Source organism: Ylistrum balloti, unplaced genomic scaffold (genome assembly GCF_031769215.1).
Source record: "Ylistrum balloti isolate Yb309-2 unplaced genomic scaffold, AGI_CSIRO_Ybal_v1 Utg371194, whole genome shotgun sequence".
NCBI lineage: Eukaryota > Metazoa > Mollusca > Bivalvia > Pectinida > Pectinidae > Ylistrum > Ylistrum balloti.
The window spans coordinates 536,787-560,221 of NW_026782650.1; the positions used below are offsets into that span (position 1 = coordinate 536,787).

The 23,435-nt window shown below is 35.6% G+C and overlaps 2 protein-coding genes across 2 annotated transcripts; one reads left to right on the forward strand and one right to left on the reverse strand.

Moving 5' to 3' along the window:
- Positions 1-495: 495 nt before the first annotated feature.
- Positions 496-6,228, reverse strand: LOC132561337 (secreted effector protein PipB2-like). The gene is made up of 2 exons (XM_060226060.1): positions 6,207-6,228; positions 496-1,109 (listed from the first exon to the last, which is right to left on the reverse strand). Exons 1-2 carry the CDS (start codon positions 6,226-6,228, stop codon positions 496-498), a joined length of 636 nt encoding a protein of 211 aa, XP_060082043.1.
- A 4,089-nt stretch (positions 6,229-10,317) lies between these two features.
- Positions 10,318-22,349, forward strand: LOC132561338 (beta-1,4-N-acetylgalactosaminyltransferase bre-4-like). The gene is made up of 7 exons (XM_060226061.1): positions 10,318-10,624; positions 12,636-12,868; positions 15,155-15,342; positions 15,959-16,081; positions 16,288-16,383; positions 21,286-21,430; positions 22,332-22,349. The coding sequence occupies exons 1-7, from the start codon at positions 10,318-10,320 to the stop codon at positions 22,347-22,349; spliced, it is 1,110 nt and encodes a 369-aa protein (XP_060082044.1).
- Positions 22,350-23,435: the final 1,086 nt, after the last annotated feature.

The following is a 23,435-nucleotide window of genomic DNA, read 5'->3' on the forward strand; positions in this document are numbered from 1 at the left end:
TTATCAGATAATTTCCGACCAATTTCTTGATAAAGTTGGCTATAATTTAAGAAAAAAACAGCAATATTCAGACCTTAGTTATATCATGTTGCATAGACATGGCAGTGCTAGTGTTTAAACGTGAAGCAGCAACCTGGTGGTGGGTGGGTCAGTGGTAAAACTCTCGCCATTATCGGGACTTCCAGGGGCCATTCCTCGAATGGACGTTAAGAAGGAAGGAAGTTTATATTTATATATTTTATACTTATTTGAGTTAATTATTAAGACTTTGTATAGTAGCTGACATCAATTAGTGATAATAAATAAGCATACAATGTGAAGACGATTATCAGGCTAGCGTTGACTTCATTTGCATACGTTATCTATCCAATATTTGTAAATAAACACAAATTATAGACTTAATGAGTTCGTTATATTTCCGATTTATATTAATTAATGCATAGTTTGATGACATGTGTCTGTATATTTCGAACATAATTCTACCTGAGTGAAAACTTAACTGGATTGCCCTTTTGTCTCAGTTTTCTTCACAGTAGTGCCCTTCACAGTGGTACCCTTCACAGAGGTACCCTTCACAGTAGTACCCTTCACAGTGGTACCCTTCACAGTGGTACCCTTCACAGTAGTACCCTTCACAGAGGTGCCCTTCACAGAGGTACCCTTTATAGTAGTACCCTTCACAGTGGCACCCTTCACAGTAGTACCTTTCACAGTAGTACCCTTCACAGAGGTTCCCTTCACATTGGCACCCTTCACAGTAGTACCCTTCACAGAAGTACCCTTTACAGTGATAACCTTCACCGTAGTACCCTTCACAGTACTACCCTTCACAGTAGTACCCTTCACAGTGGTACCCTTCACAGTAGTACCCTTCACAGTAGTACCCTTCACAGAGGTACCCTTCACAGTGGTACCCTTCAAAGTGGTACCCTTCACAGAGGTACCCTTCACAGTGGTACCCTTCACAGTGGCACCCTTCACAGTAGTACCCTTCACAGTGGTACCCTTCACAATGGTACCCTTCACAGTGGTACTCTTCACAGTGGTACCCTTCACAGTGGTACCCTTCACAATAGTACCCTTCACAGCAGTACCCTCACAGAGGTTCCCTTCACAGTAGTACCCTCACAGAGGTACCCGTAACAGTGGTACCCTTCACAGTAGTACCCTTCATAGTAGAACAATTCACAGTAGTAACCTTCACAGTAGTACCCTTCACAGTGGCACCCTTCACAGTGGTACCCTTCACAGTAGTACCCTTCACAGCGGTACCCTTCACAGTGGTACCCTTCACAGTAGTACCCTTCACAGTAGTACCCTCACAGTAGTACCCTTCACAGAGGTACCCTTCACAGAGGTACCCTTCACAGTGGTACCCTTCACAGTAGTACCCTCACACCGGTACCCTTCACAGTGGTACCCTTCACAGTAGTACCCTCACAGTAGTACCCCTCACAGTGGTAACCTTCACAGAGGTACCCTTCACAGCGGTACCCTTCACAGTGGTACCCTTCACAGCAGTACCCTCACAGTAGTACCATTCACAGAGGTACCCTTCACAGTAGTAACCTTCACAGTGATACCCTTCACAGAGGTACCCTTCACAGTAGTACCCTCACAAAGGTTCCCATTCACAGAGGTACCCTTCACAGTAGTAACCTTCACAGTGATACCCTTCACAGAGGTACCCTTCACAGTAGTAACCTCACAAAGGTTCCCTTTACAGAGGTACCCTTCTCAGTAGTACCCTTCACAGTGGTACCCTTCACAGAGGTACCCTTCACAGTAGTACCCTTCACAGTGGTACCCTTCACAGCAGTACCCTCACATAGGTTCCCTTCACAGTAGTACCATCACAGAGGTTCCCTTCACAGCAGTACCATCACAGAAGTTCCCTTCACAGTAGTACCCTCACAGAGGTTCCCTTCACAGTAGTACCATCACAGAGGTTCCTTTCACAGCAGTACCCTCACAGAGGTTCCCTTCACAGTAATATCCTTCATAGAGGTACCCTTCACAGTGGTACCCTTCACAGTGGTACGCGTCACAGTAGTACCCTTCACAGTAGTACCCTTCACAGAGGTTCCCTTCACAGTAGTACCCTTCACAGAGGTACCCTTCACAGTGGTACCCTTCACAGATGTACCCTCACAGAGGTTACCTTCACAGTGGTACCCTTCACAGAGGTACCCTTCACAGTGGTACCCTCACAGAGGTTCCATTCACAGTAGTACCCTCACAGTGGTACCCTTCACAGTGGTACCCTTCACAGAGGTACCCTTCACAGTGGTTCCCTTCAGAAAGGTACCATTCACAGTCCCTTCCCAGTGGTTCCCTTCACAGTAGTACCCTGACAGTATTACCCATCACAGAGGACACTTCACAGTGGTACCCTTCACAGAGATACCCTTCACAGTAGTACCCTTCACAGTAGTACCCTCACAGAGGTACCCTTCACAGCAGTACCCTCACAAAGGTTCCCTTCACAATAGTACCCTTCACAGTAGTACCCTCACAAAGGTTCCCTTCACAGAGGTACCCTTCACAGTGGTACCCTCACAGAGGTACCCTTTACAGTGGTTCCCTTCACAGAGGTACCCTCACAGAGGTACCCTTCACAGTCGTACACTTCACAAAGGTACCCTTCACAATGGTACCCTTCACAGTAGTACCCTTCACAGAGGTACCCTTCACAGAGGTACCCTTTACAGTGGTTCCCTTCACAGTGTAGAATAAGAGAAATGCTCTCCCGGAAGGGAACATAGATGACTTTGACTTTCTTCGGTTACTATTTGTAATACAGAAAACAGAGGGTACAAATTTAATGTCATACCTCACCCTTTGACCCTGTTCAAGTAGGAGTTCCCCAAGGCTCGGTTCTCCGTTCTTAATTGTTTTTAATGTTTTTAAATGTTATCGTTGAATGTGTTTCTAGAAGATTGGACTTCTTCTTGTATGGTATACGTGACTACCTGATAAGAATCCTGTTGAAATAGCACAAATCTCCCTGATGACTAAACTAATATTAAGATTTAGGCAAATAAACGACACATTAGATTTGATCATTTTAAGAATGAATTTATAATTTTCTCAAGGAAAAATATCCAAAAAAAAAAAGAAATCTTTCTATCTTTATTTCTTTGTTGATAGTTAACCGATTTCTGAAAGTAACTACATACACATCTGGGCCGTACACATGTTAATGAGACCTAATGGAATCCACACATATCTAATATATATGTAAAAGCAATTGAAAGAATACATACGTGGAGGGACATCACCCGGTAAATTATACGGGTAATAAGGATGTGAAATTTTAAACTGCATATGTTTATGAATCCTGAATGAAACCGTAGACTACATAAGATAAACAGATGTTCCATCAGGACAAACAGATGATACAATCCGACTCTTTATTATTTATGCAATCCGCTTCTTTGACGCAATTAAAATAGTTTTAGAGTATTTTCGTCCATGTATAACGTACTTGACAAGTACTTATGTATATCTATTTGCTAAGTTTTGATTCTAAGTTGTAAATGGCTAGGGTGCTAGATGCATGGTCCGTATGGCCTGTATATATGTTGAGGGGACGAATCCAATATCCTTTAATGTCTATACATTACATGTAGGTACTCAAAAGCTTACCATGTATGTATTTAGTTATGATTAAGCTAATAATACATTTTGTACAGATGAATGAATAAAATTTCATTATTGAACATTAGTATTAATAAGAATGGCGATAAGATTTCTTTTTTGTACATATTGCAAACAGTTTACACAATAGTTTTTTTAAAATCTCGTTCTGAGGAGAATATAAATCATCGTTCTCCTTTTCTCATTGAAACATATCAATAATCCACAGAAACTATGTCCTTGTTCACCAAAACGTTAAAATATACCACTAGTTCCGCAAAGCTAAAATGATTTTAGTATTTTACATATTTTAACTAATTCAAACAGATTGTACAACTCACCGTTATTTCTCACAATTGTCTTTTAACTCCAGCACAGATTTCCCCCTTGTAATCCGTGTTTGTTTCCTCTCTGATACTAGCACATGTGTTATCCAATATACCAATTTTTTTCGCTATCCTCTTGGAATATTTTGTGTTTAAATATCCATAACAAATATATAAAGTCATATGACTTTTTAACGGAAAATCCATTATAACAGATAATGACAGGACAAAAATTATTATGTTAAGACATCAATAAATAAATAGGTAACTGGATAAGTAAATGATGGTACATTGTAGCATGAAATAAGTATTATAGATTAACACGTGATGATGTCACTGTAATATGAAATAAGTATTACAGATTATCATGTGATGATATCACTGTAACATGAAATAAGTATTATAGATTAACACGTGATGATGTCACTGTAATATGAAATAAGTATTACAGATTATCATGTGATGATATCACTGTAACATAAAATAAGTATTACAGATTAACACGTGATGATATCACTGTAACATGAAATAAGTATTACAGATTAACACGTGATGATATCACTGTAATATGAAATAAGTATTACAGATTAACACGTGATGATATCACTGTAATATGAAATAAGTATTACAGATTAACACGTGATGATATCACTGTAATATGAAATAAGTATTACAGATTAACACGTGATGATATCACTGTAATATGAAATAAGTATTATAGATTAACACGTGATGATATCACTGTAATATGAAATAAGTATTATAGATTAACACGTGATGATATCACTGTAATATGAAATAAGTATTATAGATTAACACGTGATGATATCACTGTAACATGAAATAAGTATTATAGATTATCACGTGATGATATCACTGTAACATGAAATAAGTATTATAGATTATCACGTGATGATATCACTGTAACATGAAATAAGTATTATAGATTAGCACGTGATGATATCACTGTAACATGAAATAAGTATTATAGATTATCACGTGATGATATCACTGTAACATGAAATAAGTATTATAGATTATCACGTGATGATATCACTGTAACATGAAATAAGTATTATAGATTATCACGTGATGATATCACTGTAACATGAAATAAGTATTATAGATTATCACGTGATGATATCACTGTAACATGAAATAAGTATTATAGATTATCACGTGATGATATCACTGTAACATGAAATAAGTATTATAGATTATCACGTGATGATATCACTGTAACATGAAATAAGTATTATAGATTATCACGTGATGATATCACTGTAACATGAAATAAGTATTACAGATTAACACGTGATGATATCACTGTAACATGAAATAAGTATTATAGATTAACACGTGATGATATCACTGTAACATGAAATAAGTATTACAGATTATCATGTGATGATATCACTGTAATATGAAATAAGTATTACAGATTATCATGTGATTATATCACTGTAACATGAAATAAGTATTATAGATTAACACGTGATGATATCACTGTAATATGAAATAAGTATTACAGATTAACACGTGATGATATCACTGTAATATGAAATAAGTATTACAGATTAACACGTGATGATATCACTGTAATATGAAATAAGTATTATAGATTAACACGTGATGATATCACTGTAATATGAAATAAGTATTATAGATTAACATGTGGTGGTATCAGGTTTCCTGAACATTCAAATTTGCTATGTAAGAGCTATGTAAAGCTGCTAGTATATTGATTAATCCATCTGTCGGTGAATTTGAGTAATTATGACTTTCTTGTACGTGTTTTTGTCTTTTCTAGAATCTGCTAGATTACAGGTGGCATTTACACCGCGAGTGGACATGCAACTCACGTTTTAATCAATTCACGTAGAAACATGTGTACAAGGACTTGCCGGTCTGTTGAAATATAATGCGATATTGAAAATCACTTGGTTATATCAATTGATATGGAGGTTTTTTTTTTAAATAACTAACACTCTACTGTTCCAGAGTTACACATAACAACGAAACGTATTTTATGGAGTTATCAACTGTGACATCTGGGTGGAGTGTTTGTATAGGGAGCTATATAACAATAAATAACGCACTATAGGGTTATATGTCATGTCGATCAACCATGAACGTTGATGTAAATAACTGGAAAACCAGTTCATAGTTTGTGATGTACAGCAAAACCACTGTCCCTGCGATTCACCACCAAAGTGGTGTCATACACTAAAGATATCTTACCTCGGTAAGGATTACTAGTCATTTTCAGGATAATGTTATTCTCTGTATTTGAAGAATGGCTTGTTACAGTTCTGGCGACATCAGTAAGAATACAGTTATCTCACAATAATCCATTAAAACCTGTAGTATATGTTAACCTACGTAAAATGCCAAAATGTGTAAAAGTTATACGTAATATGAAAAATCGCAGCATTATTTAAGCAGAAAATTGCCGCTAGAGGGCTCTAACTCTTTTCGATATTTCAGCCAATGAGAAAGCCAGGATCGGTAAATTTTGTCTGAAAGGCCGTCGCAATAGGCTATGCGTACTGAGTACGTTTAGCCTAAAAATCCAATTAGAATCATTAATTTAATACTTGCACTGGCAAAAAGGAAATATCAATAAAAGAAAGTGTCACATAAATCGTAAGGAATCAAACGCTTCCATATCTACCAGAAGAAAACATGGGAGGACATATTTGAATTTGACAAAGATAAATGGAGGCAGAGTTACAATGGCTTCAATTTAGAATTAATCAACACATTTTGATAAGTAGCACATACTTTTATAAAACAGGTCTGGCTGATAGTCCATTTCGTTTCCATTATAAAACTGAAGTTCACACGCCTTGGGATTGTGAAGAAGTACATTTTTTATAATCAAATGTTGAGTCTGTTAGATGTGTTATTGATTCCATTTGCTTTCATTGGGAAACATTTATCATTTGGTTTATATGATAAAAACAGTGTGGATAACTTAGTAATGCTGATCTTGAAACTATATATACACTACGCCAGAAGTCTGCAAACTACGTTGTTCATTTCTGCCCTAAAGAACCTGATTAAAATGTATGTATACCACTCAGAACTATACATCTGTTGGCAAAGGTGAAAATGAATCTTTATTATTCCTTATTATTCTTTCTCTGTCCCTTCCTCCATCTTTTCTTATCTATAACTGTCTTCTTATTCCTCTCAAAGCACGACGTCTTTCAACTCTTGTAATCATGATTCTGCATTGCTTTAGTTTTCACATGTATAAGAGTAAAACTATATGCTACAAGATATGATTTCTCATATATTTAAAAAAATTCAACATACTTCTTGTGAAACAGTTAATTAATCATTTAGTCTAATAATTTTCTCGAAATATCATAGCTTCCGACATGTAATTTGATTTGAAATCCCTTTAGGATACCCCATCAAACGACAAAAGATTAATTAATTGATTAACTCAAGCAAATGTTGTGGAAAAGTTGTATTGAATAAGTGATGCCTTTGGTAAATCCTTGTATCAAGTGATGATTTTCACAACAACTGAATGGATTTTATTTTAACATATCATTACTCTTTGTAGTGAAAATAGGAATTGGACACAAGGCATAACCTATCAAAATCTTCTCCATACAATAACAAACAAGTATGCAGACATGTCAATTCAATAGTCAGTAAGTTATAGAATATTGAATACCACTGAGACATTAACACTAGAATAAAGAATGTAGTTGTAAATAAATAGATAAAGAAAAATGGGAAACATGAAGAAAAATCCACATATATTTAGGCCTTCAGCTAGACCATCGAACATCGTACAAACAAATACTTCGTAAAGAAAAAATTGCATTTTCAGGTTCAAGTTTTTTTCTGTAAAAAAGTGAACTCATCCAAAACCTAGTAAATTTAGTATATAAGTGAATAACTCGAATGCACTCTACCTTTACACGAGGATATTGCGCTAATGGCTTTAAGGAAGGTTTGAACGCCATTAAGTCTCTACAGGTACAGGTAAGCAGGCTTTACTGATAACAAACCTAGTGGTTTTACCTGATATAAGAGTTTCGACAAACATCGTTATCGTCCAGAGACGTCACACACTGACCCTTATCTAGGATTTCTCCCTGGACAAAAACCGGAAGTAGACGAAATACCATATTGGAGAGAAAATGAAACAACATGTGACGTGATGTTTTCCTAAACCCAATGACTGCTGACCAGGGGATGTCACAGCACCGTTTACAGCCTTCACACAAGGATATCACAAGGTAAACGTTTCGCTTTATTACTAATAAAACACTATATTCAAGTATCAGGGGTAATCTTGAATATTTTCAACGTGCAAATTATTGATTAACACAAAGTGATTGTATTCAAAATGATATTGCTATAAGACTCTGCTATCAAATTATCAAATGAGTACCAGGTATTGTAATACAATAGGTATCCCAAATATATATATTCATATATATGACATAGATATATAAGTATATATGTCATTAAAAGATAAAAAAAATCAATACTTCGCTAACGATTTCAGGCCTAACGGCCATCTTCAGGCGATAGTTTTTAATGACATGGAATTTGGTGTAACAAAATCATTAAAAACAATCGCCTGAAGATGGCCGCTAGGCCTGAAATCATAAACGAACTACTTACTGTGTTGATTTTATCTTTTTAATTATCTGATCTATTTACAAGCAAAAAACACATAAAGAACTTCGTTATCTCAGTGTTACACAACATATATAATAGAATTTCGTTATCCCAGTGTTACACTACATATATAATAGAACTTCGTAATCCCGGGTGTTACACTACATATATAATAGAACTTCGTTATCTCAGTGTTACACTACATATATAATAGAACTTCGTTATCCCAGTGTTACACTACATATATAATAGAACTTCGTAATCCCGGGTGTTACACTACATATATAATAGAACTTCGTTATCCCAGTGTTACACTACATATATAATAGAACTTCGTTATCCCAGTGTTACACTACATATATAATAGAACTTCGTAATCCCGGGTGTTACACTACATATATAATAGAACTTCGTTATCCCAGTGTTACACTACATATATAATAGAACTTCGTTATCCCGGGTGTTACACTACATATATAATAGAACTTCGTTATCTCAGTGTTACACTACATATATAATAGAACTTCGTAATCCCGGGTGTTACACTACATATATAATAGAACTTCGTTATCTCAGTGTTACACTACATATATAATAGAACTTCGTAATCCCGGGTGTTACACTACATATATAATAGAACTTCGTTATCACAGTGTTCGCAATTGAAACAACAGGTAAGCTAACGAGCATCAATTACGTCCATCTTCATGTCACACAAAAAATAAGCACAATAATACATACAAACTAAGTTTAATAACATGGAGATACTTTTTCATTTTACATTTGTTGTGAGTTTTTATTTTATAGAAGGATAAAGAATGTTTCATTAATTTAGTCAGGGCATAACTGCTCCCGAAATTTGCAGAGGGTTTGTCAGCTTTAGCATCTGGGTTTCCTTAACCCTTGCAGGTATTATCACGGTAGACTCATATCTTTCAACAAAATGATTGATCCTGATGAACTGTCCTAGCTTTGTACACTTCCAAAATATTGAAAACAAATTTTAGATCATCACAAATTTCAATTTTATAACTGCTAAATGGTAGATAAAAGCTTTCATCATTGAAGATTTTAGTTGGTACTATAGACTATAAACTGATATGTTAATTGTTAAATTGATAGTGTTTTCAGTACCTCTCGCAAAATGTACCATTATTAACAGAATGGACGAAATTGACTTCCCTGCCGTCTACAATACCAATAGACTTACTGTAAAAAAATATTTTAATTCGTGTTTTAAAGACAGCTTTTACCTAAATATGTCAATGATGAAGGTCTACAAAAAATGACAAAACGTTTGGTTTGTGTCATTGAAATTGACCATCTGTTAACTGTTCACAAAGACATACTCCTAAACATATGTCTCGCTTTCAGATAAACAAAATCACCACATCAGTATTTTATCTTTCAGAAATACGACACTATTGTAATGAAAAAATACAAAAAAAAAAACAAAACGAAAATTGATTTGTACATAGTATGACTCGAAATGACGGCAACAGTTGTCACTGTTCATTGAATTGGGTTGCATCTGTTGGTATCTGTCGGTGTGTACGTAGAAACTAAGTAATTGATGAAAATTACCACGTGATACGCGACAAATGCTGTATACGTTACAGTTGTTCTTGCCTTATATGTCTGGTATGCTCTCTTTCTTTTTTTTCCAGAAAATTCGGATGCGGAATATTTTGAAATTCGAGGAATGGCGGAAAATAGTAGATGTTCGCGAAGCTACGTATTTAAAAGTGGCATAATTGCCGTTCTTGTCCTCACGGCTTCAAATCTAGTGTTCTTCATGGTGTATGAACGCTTCAGTTACCATGGTATTCACACTAGAATGAGCAATTTGCTGACTTATAGTAGAAATATATCATATGAAATAGAACAAATAGTTCAACGATTCAATGGAACTGTGCAATTCAATGGAAGTTCATATATGAGGACGGACGTAACCAATGATACCATCCAGAGTTCGCTAGCCAAATGTCCTGAGAACCCGCCAAAACTAGGTAGGTCGTATGTTTTCTACTTACTGCTCCGCTGCCCAGACTCGGACCATAGGGATTTGAAACTAATACCCGACTCTCAATCCATTTATATATATATATATTCTATGAGCCACAATTCTTAGTCACACATATATTACCTTGAAGAAAAATGTTTGATTTTTTCCAATGAGTGCTTGATTGATCAAGCGTAAACCAAGTTATTACCTGACAAATTCAGTAATACAGGTAGACATGGCTATCTAGCTATTTCCTTGTCCGGTTGTAACACGCTCTCGTCTCTAATGGGTACTTTGTTATATCTATGCCAAAATCGCTGATTCTACGCTTACTGCGGTAAAAAGTACCCACGACCTTGTCTATACGGCATTCCCTTTGATGTGATCATGTCTCGTACGTTGTAGAAGCTGGACATTTACGTGTATTGTTTATACCTACGATTTGTATTTTTGAGAGGGTGGAAATTTGAATGCAGCAGTCAATGTAATTTGAAATGAAACTGTCCGACACTATGTAATAACTAATCCTTTTCTATCCTCTATTTCGCTTTCTTGGGAAAAAGGTTTATATTGTTTTAGAGTTATCATTGGGGAGAATGACAATTTATTCACAGTAGTATCGATACACCTGTTACTTATCATTCAATAACAATTTATTCACAGTAGTATCGATACACCTGTTACTTATCATTCAATAACAATTTATTCACAGTAGTATTGACATACATGTTACATATCATTCAATGACAATTTATTCACAGTAGTATCGATACACCTGTTACTTATCTTTCAATAACAATTTATTCACAGCAGTATCGATACACCTGCTACTTATCATTCAATAACAAATTATTCACAGTAGTATTGACGCACCTGCTACTTATCATTCAATGACAAATTATTCACAGTAGTATTGACGCACCTGCTACTTATAATTAATGATACTGTATGAATGCCGAACTGTTTCTTTTTCAACTGCCCATAGTATCAATAACAGAGCAATAAACATAGTCGTTACTATGTTCCAATGCTGTAATATTACACTAAGTTATTGTATGAAAATAAAGATAAAATTATCATTGAAATGTTGATTCAGATCAGCGGAAGGTTTAGTCCTTGATGTCTTGATAATACATAATTCATAATATTATTTTCTATTTCTCATTATTTATAATTATAAGATAGTACAAAAGATAAACAAATGAATAACACCTTTTTTTTAAAATTGATACTTAGATACATTAGGTTTAAAATCAATTTAAAAGCGTCATACAGCTGTTTCGTTCTGCTATCACGAAGCATCGTAGGCGACTGAGGAAAATCTAAAGTGATCGAAAGAAAAGTCAAAATCTAGACGGGAAGGTGCAACAGTACCGTAATTGAATAATTTATAATCTATTCGGTAGGCTTAGTAAGACAAACCTTTGTAAATCACACGTATAAGACATAAATAGTGAGTGCCCAATATTTGTATACTATTTAGAAATACTTAACTAAAATAAATTCGTCCTTGTTTTAAAACAGTACATGAGTAAAAAGAACTCTCAAACTTAAGGAAATGGACGTCATTTTGTTGTATGTTCGGTAGTTTGAACGCATTGGGATCAAAACTTATAACAACTAGTGGCAATGTTTGATTAATTTCATGTTTATTACTTGTCAACATTGACTTTGACATTGAGATGAATGCGGAAATTATCAGTACTTTGTTGTTGAACACGATTGTAAAAAAACGAACAACTGCAAAGGGGAATAACTCAATAAAATGGCGTTTCAATGTTTTAATGCTCTTTTACTTAGTAATTAAAGACAAATTAAGTAACAGATTAAAATGAAAAATATCAGATAAGCAATATAAGGATATTCTTTTTCATGATTTTTTATGCCTAATCCTCAAATTTCAGTTTTTATTTAGTGTTTTGCAGTATTAGATATACATTTACGTATTTAATCGAGTCCAGTAGCTCTGTATGATGAAATATGCTCTCCATCGTTAGTCGCGTTTCTCTTTACAGTTGGACCACTGGCTACTTATAAGAGATCGCCATCCTTTCCAGAGATAGAAAAAGAATACTCGTGGTTACTTGCCGGTGGCTGTTATACTCCTCTGGAGTGTCAAAGTGATCACAGAGTGGCCGTCATTATACCATATAGGAACAGACAGCAACAGTTAAAGACTTTTCTCTATAACATCCACCCCATTCTTCAACGACAGCAAATACACTACGGAATTTACGTTATAGAGCAGGTAATATTATTATAAATATAACTATGGTGTTATGTCTCCAAATAACGTTCCTGTTGTAAGATTTGATCTGTTGTTCTCGTTGTGATTTTAGTGTACCATCATACAATGTTTAAATACTTCACAAAGCAATGATTACTACACAGATCTAGAAAAGGAAAATGGTTTTCTCTCAAACAAATCGTCTTTAGAGTAGGCGTGATGAATAAATCCAAAGATGCCGGAGGAATATGATCTGCTCGCCATTTATCCATTAAAACATACGTCAATTAACATTAAGATTGGTTCTTCATTTCAAATGAAGAGAATCACATAAGCTGTCGAAAAAATACGAACAATGTATATTGGTATATTGATAAACCATTTGTATGACTTATTTCAAAGCGCTCCATGGGCTATGCCAATTCTTTTTCTGAAGGAGCAGAATGCAGTTTATTCATTGTTACTACAGTAATGTTTAACGACGTTAATCAATAGGTATAGGCTTGATAAACATTATTATGAGATAGCGCTGCATGGTTAACTTGGCTTATAAATAGGGATGGTTAACTCTGATGGTAGCTATGGTGATAAACTGTGCTGATAGCTGGGGATGGTTAATTTTGCTAATAACTGCGGGTTGTTAACTGTGCTGCAGCTAGGGCTGGTTAACTATGCTGATCGCTTGGTGTAGTTAACTGTGTTTATAGCTCGGGTGGTTTACTGTACTGATAGATGGAACGGTTAACTATGCTGATAGCTGTGGTGGTTAACTACGTTGATAACTGGGGACAACAAATATACTGATAGCTGGGATGGTTAGTCGTGCCGATAGCTGAGATGGTAGACTATGCTGATAGCAGGGGTTACTTAACTGTGCTGTAACTGAGAATGGTTAACTGTGGTGGCAGTTTTGTATAATTTACTGTGCTGATAGTTGGGGTTGCTAAATGTTTTACTGTTAGCTTGTTGTGGTTAAATGTGCCGATAGCTGGGGGAGGGGGGTAAACTGTGCTGATAGCTTGGTGAAGAGACTGTGTTGTGCTATTCTCGTGTAATTTGCTGATGGCTTGGGTGGTTTACTTTGATGGTAGCTGGGGGTTGTTTACTTTGCTGATAGCAGGTAGGAATGGTTATCTGTTGGTGGTCTTTTTTCAACCTACATGAACAGGTAAATATAAAAGTGGTGAAACTGAATCTGAAGACTTATTTTATATTATATGTAATGAACTACCAAGCATGGGCTCACATTCAAATCTATATGATATCTTTTGTTTTTGGTCAATTTTTAATTTCTAAACTCGACTTCTTGACATCCACCCTTCATATCCATGGTATTAACGACGAATCTCCCGAAAACAAAATGCTCTGTGATGCACGTGTTATTTCGCATGGTAAATTTTAATTCTTGGAAGTCATACCAAATTGAAATTCAGCAATGAGGTTAATGCTTTCTGTATCTATCCTTTGGTTAAAAATCAAGTAGTAGGATGGTACAGTGATGTGAAGCAGTTTTATTAATAATTCGGCTGCTAGGATCACTTTGTATAATAGTAGGATGGAACAGTGATGTGAAGCAGTTTTATTAATTATTCGTCTCCAGGCTGAAGACGAAGACAAAACTGCGACATGTCGCAACTTATTACAGGCATTTACTGTATCTATAATTTCATTTGTGTTAGCATGGTAACCCAGCTTAGAGACTGCAGCTTGTTGTTTGTTGTACATATCTTATAAACAAAAAACAGCAGAGAAAAGAAATGTTGTCAAATGGTCATTTATTAAATGTCAGGAACATTTCAAATACAACCATAATATCAATCACTGTTGTTATATAATATATAGATCTGAATGACATTAACTTCAGTCTATATGTACAAAAAAAGATGGGGTACAAATTATCGGCACCGATGAGGGGCGCAAGATACATATACATGGAGGGATACATGATATGTAGAAAAATGCATCTCATCACCCCTTGTTCGACTCCAGGCTGAAGACGAAAACAAAACTGCGACATGTCACAACTTATTACAGGCATTTACTGTATCTATGAATTCATTTGCATTTCTATATATTATTCACGTGTATTTTCAACTTGCCTTCATTGGAATAACTCTACTACGTAAATGTCAAACCCTCATTCATTAATTCTGACAGGTTAGATATAAAGTCTTGTTTATTTCATTTCATATAACATACAGCAATCATTGTTATCCTTCAACAAATAGAACACAAACATTTAAACGTCTGTCCTTACCTTAACATTACCTGACATAATTGGTATAATTTGGATTGTTACAATAACAGTCTGGTAACAGCACGTTTAACCGGGCCTTGTTGATGAACATCGGTTACGCCGAGTCTGTGAAGATCAACAACTACAATTGTTTCGTTTTCCATGACGTTGACCTGATACCGGAGGATGACCGGATTCACTACGGATGTGGCAAGCAGCCCCGCCATCTATCGGCTGCTATTGATAAATTCCAATACAGGTGAAAGAATCGGCAACATTTTACAATAAAAGAAATAAACATGTATTGTAGCCGATATTATTTTACAAATTGCATCAACATATGCATATGTAAGTTTATCCAAACAAATATAAATACATTAAGATAATGTGATTAGGAGAATTCTGAACTTAACTTTATAATTCACGGTACTGAAAAAGAGACAGGACCAAACCATAGATTTGATCAGTTCATTTGGATGACCAATTCTATTTTAGAAGTAGTCCTGGTAGTATATTGTGTTACTGTTCTTAGTTGTTAAATTTTAAGACCTTAGTGTCCTGGTTTTATTTCATATTCACTTTATTGTTTATCGATATTCCTTGATCCGTTACGAAAGACAACATGAAATTTAAAAAATATCCCTTGAAACATCGCCAGAAACAACAGGTATTATCAAATATCTTCCTCGAAACATCACCACAAACAACAGGTATTATTAAATATCTCCCTCGAAACATCACCAGAAACAACAGGATTCTTTTAAAGATATGCCTCAACACATCACCAGAAACAACATGAAATAAAACGTGTTACACAGTTCACATGTTGAATCACTGCTTGTATGACATTGTAGTTAACACTGTTTTGCTTGCAGACTTCCTTACAAAAATCTGTTTGGAGGAGTCTCACAATTACCCAAAGAAGTCTTTGTTAGGATAAACGGATTCTCGAACAAATATTTTGGTTGGGGAGGAGAGGATGACGACTTAAGCGTAAGGTGAGGGCGAGAATAGTAACCAAAATACTATGACTATCTGATAATGAAGATTGTTGAAAAGTGATCACTCAAGCTCCTGTGAATGACCATCTTTCTACCATTTAATTCTTTTCCAACGATGGCAATTTGGAATTTTATTATAAGGTAGTTTAAGTGTTCTGAATTGTTATAAAACAGTATACAGATGATAGTTGGTATATTGACAGAGTACGTACTGAAGGATACACTGTGGAGAGGTATTCAATGAATATTGCCAGATACAGAATGATCAAACATGAGCATGAAAGCAGTATAGCACAAAAACAAACTACCAAGCATCTTATCACAGATATAACACAAAACAAAACAAACCACCAGATATATCATCACAGACACACTACAAAACAAACCACCAGATATATCATCACAGACACACTACAAAACAAACCACCAGATATATCATCACAGACACACTACAAAACAAACCACCAGATATATCATCACAGACACACTACAAAACAAACCACCAGATATCTCATCACAGACACACTACAAAACAAACCACCAGATATATCATCACAGACACACTACAAAACAAACCACCAGATATCTCATCACAGACACACTACAAAACAAACCACCAGATATCTCATCACAGACACACTACAAAACAAACCACCAGATATCTCATCACAGACACACTACAAAACAAACCACCAGATATCTCATCACAGACACACTACAAAACAAACCACCAGATATCTCATCACAGACACACTACAAAACAAACCACCAGATATCTCATTACAGACACACTACAAAACAAACCACCAGATATCTCATTACAGACACACTACAAAACAAACCACCAGATATATCATCACAGACACACTACAAAACAAACCACCAGATATCTCATCACAGACACACTACAAAACAAACCACCAGATTACATACACAGTACAAAACAAACCACCAGAAATTTCATCACAGACACACTACAAAACAAACCACCAGATATCTCATCACAGACACACTACAAAACAAACCACCAGATATCTCATCACAGACACATACACAGTACAAAACAAACCACCAGATATCTCATCACAGACACACACAGACACACTACAAAACAAACCACCAGATATCTCATCACAGACACACTACAAAACAAACCACAGATATATCATCACAGACACATACAAAACAAACCACCAGATATCTCATCACAGACACACTACAAAACAAACACCACAAAACAAACCACCAGATATCTCATCACAGACACACTACAAAACAAACCACCAGATATATCATCACAGACACACTACAAAACAAACCACCAGATATCTCATCACAGACACACTACAAAACAAACCACCAGATATCTCATCACAGACACACTACAAAACAAACCACCAGATATATCATCACAGACACACTACAAAACAAACCACCAGATATCTCATCACAGACACACTACAAAACAAACCACCAGATATCTCATCACAGACACACTACAAAACAAACCACCAGATATCTCATCACAGACACACTACAAAACAAACCACCAGATATATCATCACAGACACACTACAAAACAAACCACCAGATATCTCATCACAGACACACAACAAAACAAACCACCAGATATCTCATCACAGACACACAACAAACCACCAGATATCTCATCGCCGACACACTACAAAACAAACCACCAGATATCTCATCGCCGACACACTACAAAACAAACCACCAGATATCTCATCACCGACACACTACAAAACAAACCACCAGATATCTCATTACAGACACACTACAAAACAAACCACCAGATATCTCATCACAGACACACTACAAAACAAACCACCAGATATCTCATCACAGACACACTACAAAACAAACCACCAGATATCTCATCACAGACACACTACAAAACAAACCACCAGATATATCATCACAGACACACTACAAAACAAACCACCAGATATATCATCACAGACACACAGACACACTACAAAACAAACCACCAGATATCTCATCACAGACACACTACAAAACAAACCACCAGATATCTCATCACAGACACACTACAAAACAAACCACCAGATATCTCATCACAGACACACTACAAAACAAACCACCAGATATCTCATCACAGACACACTACAAAACAAACCACCAGATATCTCATCACAGACACACTACAAAACAAACCACCAGATATCTCATCACAGACACACTACAAAACAAACCACCAGATATCTCATCACAGACACACTACAAAACAAACCACCAGATATCTCATCACAGACACACTACAAAACAAACCACCAGATATCTCATCACAGACACACTACAAAACAAACCACCAGATATCTCATCACAGACACACTACAAAACAAACCACCAGATATCTCATCACAGACACACTACAAAACAAACCACCAGATATCTCATCACAGACACACTACAAAACAAACCACCAGATATCTCATCACAGATATCTCATCACAGACACACTACAAAACAAACCAACAGATATCTCATCACAGACACACTACAAAACAAACCACCAGAAATTTCATCACAGACACACTACAAAACAAACCACCAGATATATCATCACAGACACACAGATATATCACACAGACACACTACAAACCACAAACCACAGATATATCATCACAGACACACTACAAAACAAACCACCAGATATCTCATCACAGACACACTACAAAACAAACCACCAGATACAGACATCACAGACACACTACAAAACAAACCACCAGATATCACAGACACACTCATCACACAGACACACTACAAAACAAACCACCAGATATCTCATCACATACACACTACAAAACAAACCACCAGATATATCATCACCGACACACTACAAAACAAACCACCAGATATCTCATCACAGACACACTACAAAACAAACCACCAGATATCTCATCACAGACACACTACAAAACAAACCACCAGATATATCATCACAGACACACTACAAAACAAACCACCAGATATATCATCACAGACACACTACAAAACAAACCACCAGATATCTCATCACAGACACACTACAAAACAAACCACCAGATATCTCATCACAGACACACTACAAAACAAACCACCAGATATCTCATCACAGACACACTACAAAACAAACCACCAGATATCTCATCACAGACACACTACAAAACAAACCACCAGATATCTCATCACAGACACACTACAAAACAAACCACCAGATATATCATCACAGACACACTACAAAACAAACCACCAGATATATCATCACAGACACACAACAAAACAAACCACCAGATATCTCATCACAGACACACTACAAAACAAACCACCAGATATCTCATCACAGACACACTACAAAACAAACCACCAGATATATCATCACAGACACACTACAAAACAAACCACCAGATATCTCATCAGATATCTCATCACAGACATAACAAAAATCAAACCACCAGATATCTCATCACAGACACACTACAAAACAAACCACCAGATATCTCATCACAGACACACTACAAAACAAACCACCAGATATCTCATCACAGACACACTACAAAACAAACCACCAGATATCTCATCACAGACACACTACAAAACAAACCACCAGATTACATACACAGTACAAAACAAACCACCAGATATATCATCACCGACACACTACAAAACAAACCACCAGATATATCATCACAGACACACTACAAAACAAACCACCAGATATCTCATCACAGACACACTACAAAACAAACCACCAGATATCTCATCACAGACACACTACAAAACAAACCACCAGATATCTCATCACAGACACACTACAAAACAAACCACCAGATATCTCATCACAGACACACTACAAAACAAACCACCAGATATCTCATCACAGACACACTACAAAACAAACCACCAGATATCTCATCACAGACACACTACAAAACAAACCACCAGATATCTCATCACAGACACACTACAAAACAAACCACCAGTTATCTCATTACAGACACACTACAAAACAAACCACCAGATATATCATCACAGACACACTACAAAACAAACCACCAGATATCTCATCACAGACACACTACAAAACAAACCACCAGATATCTCATCACAGACACAGTACAAAACAAACCACCAGATTACATACACAGTACAAAACAAACCACCAGATATCTCATCACAGACACACTACAAAACAAACCACCAGATATCTCATCACAGACACACTACAAAACAAACCACCAGATATATCATCACAGACACACAACAAAACAAACCACCAGATATATCATCACAAACACACAACAAAACAAACCACCAGATATATCATCACAGACACACAACAAAACAAACCACCAGATTACATACACAGTACAAAACAAACCACCAGATATATCATCACCGACACACTACAAAACAAACCACCAGTTATCTCATCACATACACGCTACAAAACAAACCACCAGTTATCTCATCACAGACACACTACAAAACAAACCACCAGATATCTCATCACAGACACACTACAAAACAAACCACCAGATATCTCATCACAGACACACTACAAAACAAACCACCAGATATCTCATCACAGACACACTACAAAACAAACCATTAGTTATCTCATTACAGACACACTACAAAACAAACCACCAGATATATCATCACAGACACACTACAAAACAAACCACCAGATATATCATCACAGACACACTACAAAACAAACCACCAGATATCTCATCACAGACACACTACAAAACAAACCACCAGATATCTCATCACAGACACACTACAAAACAAACCACAAGATATCTCATCAGATATCTCATCACAGACATAACAAAAATCAAACTACAAAATATTACAGACACACTACAAAACAAACCACCAGATATATCATCACAGACACACTACAAAACAAACCACCAGTTATCTCATTACAGACAACAAAAAATCAAACTACAAAATATCACAGACACAAAATAAGACAAAACTACAAGACACCTGATCATAAATACAATACAAATCTCAGTTTGTTCCGTTGCACATAATTTATTCAATCTGTTATCCTTTACGTAAAGACACAACCGAAGGCAGTATTACTTGTCTGTAATAAAGAATTAATATCCAAATGCTGTATATTCATATGAGCACCATTTACATTTTTTATATCTGATGTAAATCTTTTCTAGATTTGGTCTCCTTAAAAAAGCAAATAAGCGATATAAAACTGACGGACTGAACAGCCTCAAATACCAAGTGTTAAATATCACGTATAACAAGTTGTACACGATGGTGTCGGTGTTGGTGAAACAATCAGACTACAAGGTAGGTAACACTGACGACGAATCTTTTCTGCAGAAATGTTTTATCAAGTTCTTGTTATTTAAGATGCTGCAACCAAACTGTCGTTATAACAGAACAAAATAACACTACTATTGGTGTAATGACACTCAGTTAAGAAAATAAAATATTGAGACCACACGTGTGCATTATCACGTTATGAAAGACACATTATGATGCTAACATCGCTAATCTAAAATTTGCGTCTGTCTAATAAAATGCAGTTTTAATTTTTTTGCAAAAGGAATTTATATGATATGCGGAATCTTAAAGTTGTTTCCATTGAATGTGACATTTTTAAAACTCGTTTTTTGGGTTTCTTTTATTCATAATTCTAAACCAATTCATCATTCTATCATGTGAGCAGAAAGTCATGTAATAATATCACCTAGACAATAATTACTGTTAAACAACAGTTCGATGGTTAAATATATCCATACTATAACACTAATACAATAGTGTTTTTGTTTTATAAGTCTCTACTGGTTTAGAGTCCACATTATATGATATGTGATTTCTGCAATACAAAAGTAGTGTTTATGCAACCTCTTTATATTTGCCAATTCTTTACATTTTAGTGAATACGTGATGAACACGTCCAGCTCCCGATATGCTGACTTCACAGCAGCTGTACAAGAGACCTCGCTGCCTCGTTGTGCATGTGAAAGATAAATATGGCGTTCCATTTTGCTTCAGGTCCAGCTATAAAATGCTGTTCCAAGGCGCATTTATTTGAGAAAAATGATTACCTTAATTGGATGTTCACATAAGAACCGAAAGGTATGAAAGGAAAGGCCTAGGTTTTGTCCATGACACTCCAGCGTAATGATTTTACATTTAATGCAATTGATATTTCTCAGATGTTTTTAGTTTTTTCTACTTGAAGATGACAACTTTAGAATAAATACTATGCATGTGTTTGTAATGACGTTGTACTGTCGTTATTATTTTACCGTGGTGAGTAAACGTTATCTTGGTAACACTAGTACTCCTTTGAACTCTTTGCAACATTTCGCCATATTGTCACAGAGCATTCACATATTCAAATGAACCCATACAAGAAACTTATACAGCAAATATTGAAAAGTACAATGGATAATCATTAACATCGACTTTGCCTTTTTAATTTGTGTACACCTGTGATCTTCAAATCTAACGATATTATGTGTTGGTATGCATAGATTTTGATACACCTTCTATTGTTTCATATGTAAGAAAATACAATTTTCCCATGACCGACCGATATAAGTTTTTCATCCATTTTAACGAAGACGTACAACAGGCTTTCCATGAATGTTCAGTAACAGGAATATATATCATTGCTTCCATACCTATTAATACGTATTTGATGTTCACATGCATTCTGGTATAAACGCAATCCGTATAGTATCGTCATATTTAGCAATAAAGATGTGACAAATTGTTTTTCGTTTTGAAAACGTCTTTCTCTGTTTTCCATAATCTTATATTTACACCAATGAAAGGAATATTATAATCCAAACTTTCTATTCTTTGAATGTTGAAATCAATTTGGATACAACTTTGTTTGAAAATCTTCTTACCGTAGACCTTAATTCAAACATCTTCAAACGTGCAGCCCTTAATAAAGTTTAGCAACAGATTTTGATTTGGACAGTAATAATTGTTGTATTTTCAATGTATGTATGTTTCCTTGATAGTAATTGTTTTCCAATGTAATGTAAATTAGGAGGTATAAAGAAGTTGTAATAACTTGTACCTCATCTCTTTTTCTGATGTTGACAATGCATATATTTAATCGGGGTGTCTTAATGGTGTGAATCCGTACCATTCTTTAATGGAGCTAAAGAAGAAAAAAATGGTTCGTTGTGCAGTAACTACAGTAATTTATTCAAGTCGGTGTCACTTGATTCATTTTCAATAAGCATGATGAAGCTGTTCATTGTAGTAGTAAGCCTATGTCAATTTCATCTCTTTGTGGCATTGAAACTCATACATAGAAAATAAACAG

Excerpts from the sequence above, each read along its gene's own strand:
- LOC132561337 (XM_060226060.1), bottom strand. The coding sequence starts at position 6,228 with ATGACTAGTAATCCTTACCGAG. Across the intron at positions 1,110-6,206 it reads GACTAGTAATCCTTACCGAG|GGAACCTCTGTGAGGGTACT; the intron begins GTAAGATATCTT and ends ACTACTGTGAAG.
- LOC132561338 (XM_060226061.1), top strand. The coding sequence starts at position 10,318 with ATGGCGGAAAATAGTAGATGTTCGCGAAGCTACGTATTTAAAAGTGGC. Across the intron at positions 16,082-16,287 it reads GATGACGACTTAAGCGTAAG|AGTACGTACTGAAGGATACA; the intron begins GTGAGGGCGAGA and ends GTATATTGACAG. Across the intron at positions 16,384-21,285 it reads GAAAGCAGTATAGCACAAAA|CTTTTCTAGATTTGGTCTCC; the intron begins ACAAACTACCAA and ends TCTGATGTAAAT.